Raw genomic sequence first — 10958 nt, forward strand, 5'->3', positions numbered from 1 at the left:
CCCTGTGAGAAGCAAAGTTACAGGGAACCAGGCAGAGGGCCTTCTTGGTGGTGGCGCCCGCCCTGTGGAATGCGCTCCCATCAGATGCCAAGGAAATAAACACCTGACTTTTAGAAGACATCTGAAGGCAGCCCTGTTTAGAGAAGCTTTTAATGTTTGATGTTTTATCGTGTTTTTAAGGTTCTGTTAGGAGCCGCCCAGAGTGGCTGGGGAAACCCAGCCAGATGGGTGGGGTATAATTTTTATTATTAATATTATTATTATTATGACCCCAGTAGGTCCCACCTTCCAGGAGGTCATCCAGTCTGGCAGGAACTTCTCAGTGACTTGGGGTACGAACCATGAGGTCATCTGCTTCGAAAAGGACCCGGGAAAGTCCTGCGAGGACGACGACACCCAAGAGGTCAACGAGACCAGCTGGTCAGGCAGGTTCTCTTCCACTGGCCTCTTATTTGTGTTTCTTTTGAAAAATAAGAACAGATCAAATAAGAAAAATAAGAACAGATCAAAACTCTCAAAACCACAAATGGGTTTCATCCGATGTAAAAATTGATCTGAATGACGTTTCAGGGGGAGTTGGATGGGTGAGAAAAGAAGGGAATCCTAGAATCACAGAATCCTAGAGTTGGAAGAGACCCCAAGGGCCACCGAGTCCAACCCCCTGCCAAGCAGGAAACCCCATCAGAGCACTCCTGACAGATGGTTGTCAAGCCTCTGCTTAAAGACCTCCAAAGAAGGAGACTCCACCACACTCCTGGGCAGCAAATTCCACTGTCAAACAGCTCTCACTGTCAGGAAGTTCTTGCTAATGTTTAAGGGAAGAGAGGCTAGGTACGCCTTCCTTTTTCTTTAATGGAGTTCCTGCTCCATGCTTAGCAGGTTGGCTGTTTAGCAGAATCAACATCCTTTTTCAAAACCCTCTCAGCTGTTTATATAAAATATAAAAGCAAATGTTAAAATGATCGCTGAAAAGGAGTTCAGAACAAGCAGAAATCGGAACTACTTCTTCTTCTTATTTTTTTAAAGAATATATACATGCAACAAAAAACAATTCAAAATGCAAATATCGAGATTACTCTGAACTTCATCCCATTATTTCCAAGGGTCCTAAATGATAATTTACAACTGCATATCAATACTTTATCCAAATTTTTACCCTTCTAAATTATCCGTTACTTTACAAGCGTGGTTAAAATCCTTCTAACATTTCAACCTGTTAAATTAATAAACTTTTCCTGTTCCCTCTTAAAGTTCTTGTCTTCTTGATTTCTGAGCTTCCCAGTTAATTTTGAAACGGAAAGCTGAACTTCTGAGCAAAGAGCAGCCATTCATAGCCATGCTCAGATTAAAACGCATGTCCGTTTTTACATGTCTGGACAGGTGTGTCTAAATGAAAATTTTAAAAAAGGGGTTCAAGCCTAAAATAGGACAGTATAAAAGTCCAGCCAGCCCCGGTTTTTCTTTTGCAAGGCTGTTTTGCAAAGAGCCGGAGTAAATGTGTTTCATAAGATGAGCCCGACTCCGTCAGAAGATGTCAGCGTCACGGAGAAATTGAGGGGAACTGATTCCCGGGAAACTCTGCAAAGGGAGTGCAGCGACCCTGCTGAGTCTGCTAAATGGAGTATTATGGGATGCTGCTCATAGCTAGACCGGGCAGCTGTGGGGATTAACAGAGTGCCATCCTTGGGCTCTGATTTTGCAGGACTGGCTCCCCTAAAATGGGAGCATTTAGGGATATTATTATTATTATTATTATTATTATTATTATTATTATTACCATAGTGCCTTGGTTCTCAACCTTAATCCGTTCCAAAACCAAAGCGTTCCAAAAGCAAGGCGCACTGCTTTCCCATAGCAAGTCATGCAAAATGGATTAATCCCTTCCAGACTTTTAAAAACAGCCATCGAACGTGAATTTTACTATCCAGCGAGACCATCGATCCACAGAACGAAAGCAACCACCAATGCACTGTAGTATAAAATATATAAGGCAGTATTGTAGATGATGAAAATTAAAATGAACGTTTTTTTTCTTATGATGGTCATTGTTTGGATGGGGGGCTTTGATCCATTTCTGCAGTCACACAAGGTTTTAGGCCCTTCAGATATTCTCCGAATCCCTGACTGTGTCCTCCTTTTTCAGGGGTCCTGGAGTCTGACATCTGCACCCGCCTGGCGGTCCATGGATGGGAGCCGGACGAAAACGCCTGGTCAACACTGGGCCTCGTGCGCCTCTTCCACAGGAGCGGTGCGTCCATCTGCTTTTCCTCAAGCTCTCACGGTCCAGTCTCGGGGCGATCAAAGTCTGCGTTTATAGGCAATTTGTTCCTTCCCCTCACCCTCCAAAATGCTTTCTTGTTGTTTCGTCGTTTAGTGGTGTCCGCCTCTTCGTGACCCCCTGGACTAGAGCACGCCAGGCACTCCTGTCTTCCACTGCCTCCCGCAGTTTGGTCAAACTCATGCTGGTAGCTTCGAGAACACTGTCCCACCATCTCGTCCTCCATCGTCCCCTTCTCCTTGTGCCCTCCATCTTTCCCAACATCAGGGTCTTTTCCAGGGAGTCTTCTCTTCTCATGAGGTGGCCAAAGTATTGGAGCCTCAGCTTCAGGATCTGTCCTTCCAGTGAGCTCTCAGGGCTGATTTCCTTAAGAATGAATCAGTTTGATCTTCTTGCAGTCCATGGGACTCTCAAGAGTCTCCTCCAGCACCAGAATTCAAAAGCATCCATTCTCCGGCGATCAGCCTTCTTGATGGTCCAGCTCTCACTTCCATACATCACTTTACTGATGTATGGCCAAATACATCATACATTTACCAATTACATTTACCAAAATGCTTTACTGATGTTAAAAAATCTCAATCACACGCCGTCTGTAGTCCGCTGGCAGTAGGAGTACAATATGGGCATGTCTTTAAGTTAACATCTTACATTAAAAACCTGACAGTACCAAATTATTGAAGGCTTTTCACCAAAGCCAGACTCAACGTCTTTCCTTCTGCAGTGTTGAGAGGAGTTCCCTGCCAGGACAGACTTTGCTCGTGTGCTCAAGACATCGACTCCATAAAACATATTTGTTGCACTGTGCAAAATATGAGCAAGCCAGGGCTCAACTGATACTACCCTTGCTGGTACCTTTCCCGGGAAAATCAGAGGCTCACTATGTCAGGTTCCTACTGGAAGACCGGACAAATGCTAGAACATTAGCAGTGGCGAGGTTTTTATCGGTGGTTGCAAGAACCAATGATCCCTATATTCTGAACAAAATGCTTGTTTAACCTGGAGGTAGGCTGTATGAATTGTGTATTGCTTTGTAACGATTTGTTGGGTCTCTGGACCGTAATAAAGATTGATGATGATGATGACAGACCAATGTATATACAATCAAAACAGAAATACAAAAAAGAAAACCACGTGATCCGTTCTTCTTAAATTCCCAGGGACTTCCCGCCATGCCAGCCTGTATTTGTTTTATTTGGCACGTTCTCTTTGCAATCCCCATTAATATCCCCTCTTATAATTCCCCGTCGTATCACAGCAGTCCTGCAAGTCCTGCCCGCTGACTTTATGTCGGTACAATAACCTTTTCAACATTTTCTTATACATATCCCATTTTCAAAGAAACGTTCGCTCACTATTACCTCCCAACTTGCCTTTCCGCCAGCTCTGCGAACTCCAACAATTTGTTCCTGCGTTGGTGAGTTCGTATAAGTCTTCGACGCAATCGTAGAAGGGGAGCCCCATCGATATTTCCCCCTATTCATCAGAATTGATCTTTTGGCCGTGGTCAGGGCGCAGAGAGCCCACAGGGAATTATTGTATTTTAATATTTTGTTGGAAACCACCTAGAGTGGCTGGGGAAATGGGGTATAAATAATAAATTATTATTATTATTATTATTATTATTATTATTATTATTATCCTTTTGTAAGAGGTTCCATGTGCTGGGATCCTGCCCTCTTTATCCCACCCTTCCTCTTCCCTCTTTCCCTATCTTTTAGTGCCTTCCGAAGACCCCGTGCGCCCGGATGTGGCCATGCCAACGCCCACCTCCGCCGAAATCCGCTGGCACCCCCCTGCCCTCCTCGCCGGCTGCCCCAGCGCGTTCCAGAAATACGTCCTCTGCTGGCATGACGAGCGAGGCGAGGAGATAGCCAGTGAGTTTGGTCGCCGAGGAAGACCCGGGTGCGAAATGCGTCTGGAGCACTGCTGAGCCGCCGAGCCACGAGATGGGGGTGCCCAAAGGGGGTGGCAAAGGGGGCAGGTTAAAAGGCGAAGGGTGCCATCTGTCATGGGTGCTTCAATTCCTCCATTGCAGCGGGTTGGGCTGGATGACCCCACGGGGTCCCTTCTGACTCTCCAGCATGTAAACCAGACTTTGGCTCAAGTTCACCTATTTGGTCACACCAATTACACTGAATCGTTTTAATTGGGGTTGTTTTTGTTGTTGTTGTTAAGTAATTTTTATTACTTCCCAATTACAAATATCCAATATGTGCCATATTATATTAGCCAATTCAAATACATAGCCAATTCTAAATTTTGTGCTGTGCTTCCTTTTAATTCAGCCTCCAGACTGTTGCAAAAAAACCAAATACATTCTCGATAGAATCCCTTATACCGCAGCTACAATAATTAACTTCAATTCGCATTGAGACATTCAATTCGCAAGTGAAGTTCTCCTATCATCTCCCTGGGTGAGGCTTTGATTTCCGTCAATTGCTCCTTTAATTCTTTATCAAATACAGTGGTTCCTTGGTTCTCAAATGCCTTGGGACTCAAACAACTTGGAACCCAAACAACTGCAAACCCGGAAGTAAATGTTCCAGTTTGAGACCTATTTTCGGAAGCCGAACGTCCTCCGTTTTGAGTGTTACACTGAGGTCTGTTTTTGCTATTTATTTTGCGATTTTGTTTTTGCAGGTCCTTTTTTCAACCAATATTAGTATTTTTTGTATATTATAACCTTCGTTTTTGGTTGAATCCCTTTTCAGTTTATTGTACTGTTGACTTCCTATTCCCACTTTCTATATAAATCATTATTTTCATTTTTCCGCCCCGTAGCTTACGAGGTCAGCGCCTCCGAGACTCGCTTCACCATCTCAGAGCTGCAGCCCAACACCACTTACCGGGTCGGAGTCGAGGTTTTGACCGCCGGGAGCGACGGCCACTGCCAAAACCTCGTCGCCTTTCGAACCCGCCCCGCAGGTGCGGCGCATCTCTGCAACCCCCCTGTGAAATGTCTCCTCTTTGGGTGCTGGCGGTAGAAGGTCTTCTTCTTCTTCTTCCTCCTCCTTCTCCTTCCTGATCTTCCTCCCCTAACCCTAATCTCAAGGCCAAGGGTTCAAGCAACAGAGGGTTGGGCTAGATGACCGCATGGGGTCCCTTCCTAGGATTTTGTGTTTTTAAATAATTCTTTCTCTGCCAGATTCCAAGAAGACGACTCTGACGCTCAGCCTCCTCCTTCTGGGTCTCGTCGGAGGGGTCCTGGTTGCCACCAGCGCTGTCCACATTTGCAAAAAGAGGTGGGGGTGTAGGAATAGCTAGAAAAATACATGGGGGGCTTTGCCGGCAAAGATAGGCGCTGCATGTATTTTTTTCTAGTTTCGAAATCTCCCCAGATCAGGGGTGCTTGAAATCTGGGCCGCGATTTCAAAAAATAGTATTTTAGTTCGGTGCATGAAATCTGGCTTTGCTTGGTAATCTGTAGTGCTTTTTTGCTAAGAAAACAATAAGGTTAAGGGGTCCTCTCATTTTGAAAAATCACCATTTTATAGTTCAAATTAGGGGAAAATAAATACAGCACATGGACAAAAATGCAAAGATCCGCAAAATGTTTAGGGGTTATGCGGACCCACCAGGAAAAAAGGCACTGGTAAGATGTGAGCGAAATCGCTCCGAAATCAGGAAAAAAACCAACATTGTGGTGATGTTAATATTTGCCATTCTTATTATTCAGCCTTTGCAGAAATCAAAATCTTGGGGTTTTTCCCCTACGGCGGTTTCTGTGCTTCTTCGCCAGGCAAGAGACATACCAAGCCCCCAAAATAAAAGCAGATTTGAATCCCTCACACCCCTAAAAGCATATTTCTAAGACGCCTCGCTGAAGGAATTTGCAAAAAAAAAATAATCTTGCCCCCTAAAACAACACACCCTGGCGCTGCTGTTCCTAAGCCCTGGAGGTGGCACCACCTCTGCATATAGGCAAACTTGCCTGTTTTGACTTTGCTGTTCACCTGCGGAACTCCCTGCCACAAGGGGCCGCCAATGGCTTTGAAAGAGGACCAGGCCAATTCACGGAGGAGGGAAAGGCTAGGGATGACTATTATAGCCAGGATGGCTGTGTGTTCTCCTCCTCCTCCGTCGGAGGCAGTAAACGCTTCCGGATCCTAGTCACCGGAAAACGGAGAGCGTCACTCCTGTGTTTGAATCCTGCACGCCAGTTTCCCGAAACACTTTCGCCTAAAAACGGGTCCCCTTTGGTTATTCTTACGTCCTGATGGAGCCTTCAGATCCAGGCAAAGTCTATCTGAACTCCCAGAACGCAGGGCTCTGCTTTCCTGCAAAGGGCAAAGCTCCAGAAAAATCTCTTTCCTCCTTCTTCCCTCTCCTGCCACAGGGTGAAGGAGGTTCTGTGCCCGCCCTTGCCAGACCCGGCCGACACGGAAGCCGTCAAGATCCTCGCTGGATCGGAGCCAGGGCAGGTGAGTCTCTGTGAAATGGGAGCAATCGGTTGTCACTCCAGGTTCAAACTGCGCCATCTCTGCAATGGGCAGGAGAGCTCTTGATGGCTGAGGCTCTCTTTCTCTCTCTCTCTGCCCTCTGGGGTGAGACGGCCTCCTGGGTCAGGAGAGGGGACACGGGTGCGAGAAACAGCTGTGGGCATCGGCAGGGGGGCGCGATCGCCCCGGGTGTCATGCCTAGGAGGGATGACAAAATCCCCCCAGGCGGATCGGTGTGGCGGCGCTTGCAACCCTCAGCGGGTGAATTTTCACAACTGGCACGATCGTCGTCGTGAAAATCTGCCCACTGGTCATGCAAATTCGCCTGGTGATCAGCCTGGCGCACCCCCCCCCCACCGGCAGGCGGTTTTTGCACCCCCTCGGTGGGCGACGCTTGCATCCCTGGCACGCGGTTTTATGCAACTGGCACGATCGCCGTCGTGAAAATCTGCCCGCCGATCGCACAATTTGCATGATCGTCAGCTGGATTTGCACGTATACCGTATTTTTCGCACCATAACACGCACCTGACCATAACACGCACATAGTTTTTAGAGGAGGAAAACAAGAAAAAAATATTCTAAACGAAACAGTGGATGTATGATTTTTGTGGTTCATGCTGTGGCCACAGACAGGTGATCTGATGGTGAATTTGGGGTAGCCCAATGCAAAAATCTTGAGGATCCATGTGGATCCGTGCTTTGTAACCACGTTTTTGCACCCAGGCAACAGTGGGTGTGTGATTTTTTTTGGTGCAAGCTGTAGCCATGGACATGCTATGTGATCTGATGGTGAATTTGGGGTGACCCAGTGCAAAAATCCTGAGGATCCATGTGGATCCGTGCTTTGTAACCACGTTTTAAGTGGGGAGGGAAGGAAAAGCACTCAAGGGACAAGGTGCACGCATGGGGTGGGTGGAGAAGGATGTTGTTAATAATGCAGAAGAGGGGTATAAGAGAAGGCTCCTCTCCTCTCCCGCTTTGCTCCTTTAAAGGCTCTGCTTCTCTCCCTCCTCCCTGGCTCGCTGAAAAACTTTGCTGCTATTTAGCCAGCAGAGTGGGGAGGAGAAGGGACAGAGAGCCTGCTTGCAAAAAAAAATTGCTGCTATTTAGCGAGCTGTTCTCTCCCTCCTCCCGGGCTCACTGAAAAAAACAGCTCCGGACTCGTGTAAGCGGCTCCTCTCCTCTCCCGCTTTGCTCCTTTAAAGAAGCAGGCTCTCTGTCCCTCTCTCCTCCCCACTCAGCGGCTCTTCTCCCGCTTTGCTGTTTCAAAACGAGCCACGGAGGAGGGAAGGAAGGGGAACCATGGATCCTCTGCTCACGACTGCAGCAGATCCCCCCGCCATCCATAGGCATTCCCTCCATAACACGCACAGACATTTCCCCTTACTTTCTAGGAGGAAAAAAGTGAGTGTTATGGTGCGAAAAATACGGTATTTTTCACGGCCGGAAAAGAAAATCTCAGTAACTCTGGTCAACATTCCCGAAAATTGCAATGTGTGTGTGGGGGGGGGGGTGACAAAAAAGAATTCGCACCTGGTACCCCCTGAGCTTGCTATGCCTCTGGGCATGGGTTCAATTTACGCCCGGCTCACCCCAAACCCCACACTTCTTCTCCCCAGGTGCACCCACGGCGAAGCTTCGTGCAGCCCCTGGAGTCCAGCAGCCCCACGGAACCCCTCGTTCTCGAACCCAGGTCTCTGTCCAAAGAGGACCTGGCCGTTGGCACCATGGCGGGCTTTCCGGCCCTGGCCAACCCCCCTGAAGAGACCCTCTTGCCCAAGGAGGACCAGCCGGGCTTGGGGGACCTCCTGCTCTCCGAGTACAAGAGCCAGGGGTTTCTGAGCCCCATGGAGGACGAGCGGCAAGGCAGGGGGGCTGGACGTCTGCAATAAGGCGGGTGCCACCGGCCGCTCACTGGCGCCCCCGAAATGGTGTGGTCAATGCCGCCAGGGGGCAAGATGGCTTTGGGGGGCACAAGGTGGGGGCTGTTCTTCGTCGGATCTCATGCCCCCCATGTCCAGGGGGGCAGGAAATGAGGGAAGCACTTTGGGGAAGGTTTGCGCTGATCAGGAAAGGAAGAAGCCGAGGCAAAGTGGTCGGAATCGAGGATTTTGAGTCAGTAATAGAAATGTAAAGAAAAAGAGGGAACATTTTATCACATGTGGTGGGAATGTAAAAAGGTGAAATGCTTCTGGGAGATGATATATAACGAGATGAAAAAAAAGTCAAAATATACATTTGTAAAGAAACCAGAAGCATTTTTACTGGGCATTGTTGGGAGTGATATAAATAGAAAGGAATGTAAGCTCTTTTTATATGCAATAACGGCAGCAAGAATATTACTGGCCCAAAAATGGAAGCAAGAAGAATTGCAGAATGGAGGATGAAGTTAATGGACTATGCAGAACTGGATAAACTAACAGGAAGGATTCGAAACTGGCGGGACCAGAAATTCACGGAAGACTGGAGTAAATTTACGGATTATTTGAAAAATATTTGTGAAGATCAGACGACGTTTGTAGGTTTGCAAGAAGTTTTGTGAGGAGTATTATTGGAAGGATTGCAAAAACAGATAAAGGGTAGGATGATTTGTTAAGAGATGAAAAGGCAATATAAAGTTAAGAAATGCATAAGAAGTGGTTAAAATGGTGGATCATCAGAGGTGCTGATGGAAGTCCAAAAAGATTGTATAAGTGATAAGTTTTGTGGTACATTTTATAAAATTTATATGTTAAAATCAATAAAAAATGTTTTTTTTAAAAAGGAATCGATTTTTTAAAAAATAATATTTATTACTTTTAAACCTTACGAAAAAAGAAGAAAAAAAGAAAAAAGACAAAAGAAATACAATACAATACAATACAATATATAAACAATGCACAACACAACATTAACACATTAAACTAAACATAAAAAATTAAAAAACATACATCACACCGTTTCAATTACCTATCTTTCATTCCCTCGTTTCATCGACCTCCTCTCACCTCCCTTTTTGTATTCCACTTCTATTAATTATTTCAGCAATTCCTTTCCCTCTTTCTCTATTTTCTGTCATATAATTATCTTAACTTATTTTAACCTTATCTTCCATTAATACCATAATACTTATTTATACTTAACTCCTTATAACATTTCTACTAAAGCCATATAATTTCATTCCAACATTTTTCTAACACTCATTAATTTTACAACATTTCTATAAATAGACTTTAAACTTTTTCCGATCTTCTTCCGCCGTCTCTTCTCCCTGGTCTCGGATTCTGCCAGTCCTTTCCATCTATTTCATATGGTCCATCAACCTGGTGATCTTCTGTCCGAGGCTCTTAACTCTTTTCCAAGTCCCTTCTGCAGATCTTCTTCATATTTATACATGCACTTTGTCTTCTGCTGATCTTGTTCTCAATTTCCTTCCTTTGATGCCGAGGAGTAGATCTCGGGGAGGCTCCAACCTAGCAATGTTTTTATTCCTTCTCAACAGATCAGCCAAATCTCTGTAATTAGCACTATAGTCCAAAAGATGTTTCAGGACGTGTTTCAAAATCCTTCCAAAACTGAAAGTCCCCACAACTCCAATCTCCTCCTGGCCCAAGTCCGAATCCCAAAGGTCAGTACATCCCTGCATGAAGGAATCTATCCAACTTTCCTTCTCAAGTCCAAGCAGGGTTCCAATCCTCAAAATCTGACTTTCTCTAAATTCAGTCATAGAAGGCAACAAGTTATATTCATCAAATTGCCTCTGTAAGACTGGGACTCTCTCCACTTGTATTACTTGAGGTTCAACAACAACTTTCTCCCTTGCCTTCTCAACAATTTGCCATGTCAAAGTAGATTCCTGAAACAATTCCTGAATAGTTTCTGTATAGATGTTCACTTTTTGTCCCAAATCAGTCACTTTTTGTCCCAAATTGTCAATTTTGATAGTCATCACATCCGTCTTCTTATGAAGCTGTTCCAATGAAGCACTTATCCTGCATAATGCAATCACTAAGGCTTCTTCTGTCGACATTCTTAACCTATCCAAGGTCAATCCCTGGTTCTCATGGTTTTTTATCTTGCAGCTGGAGATTCCACCAGCTCCACTCCTGTAACAGTTTCAAAGGCTCCCTCTAGAGGGAAACAATTTCTATTTGTATCAATCCTTTTAAACACAGTTCAAGCAACAAAATACCCCTCAGAGCTAAGAAAAGGGTAGAGGGGTCACAGAGCTGGGAAAAGGGTAGAGGGGCCTCAGAG

General features: G+C 45.7%; 1 protein-coding gene across 2 annotated transcripts in view; it reads left to right on the forward strand.

The window, feature by feature from the left end:
• IL12RB1 (interleukin 12 receptor subunit beta 1) overlaps positions 1-9469 on the forward strand; it is a 34841-nt gene extending 25372 nt beyond the window's left edge. The window contains exons 10-16 of one of the 2 annotated variants that reach the window (XM_083720395.1): positions 279-425; positions 2144-2248; positions 4000-4155; positions 5063-5206; positions 5427-5523; positions 6618-6702; positions 8342-9469. In XM_083720395.1, coding sequence (XP_083576521.1) covers positions 279-425; positions 2144-2248; positions 4000-4155; positions 5063-5206; positions 5427-5523; positions 6618-6702; positions 8342-8614 — 1007 coding nt within the window. In that variant the 3' untranslated portion in view covers positions 8615-9469. Of the gene's footprint in view, positions 1-275; positions 426-2143; positions 2249-3999; positions 4156-5062; positions 5207-5426; positions 5524-6617; positions 6703-8341 lie in introns of both variants that reach the window. The other variant, XM_083720396.1, reaches the window with a different exon arrangement.
• Positions 9470-10958: the final 1489 nt, after the last annotated feature.

Source organism: Podarcis gaigeae (genome assembly GCF_964106915.1).
Source record: "Podarcis gaigeae genome assembly, chromosome: 18".
In the NCBI taxonomy this organism is placed as follows: Eukaryota; Metazoa; Chordata; class Lepidosauria; order Squamata; family Lacertidae; genus Podarcis; species Podarcis gaigeae.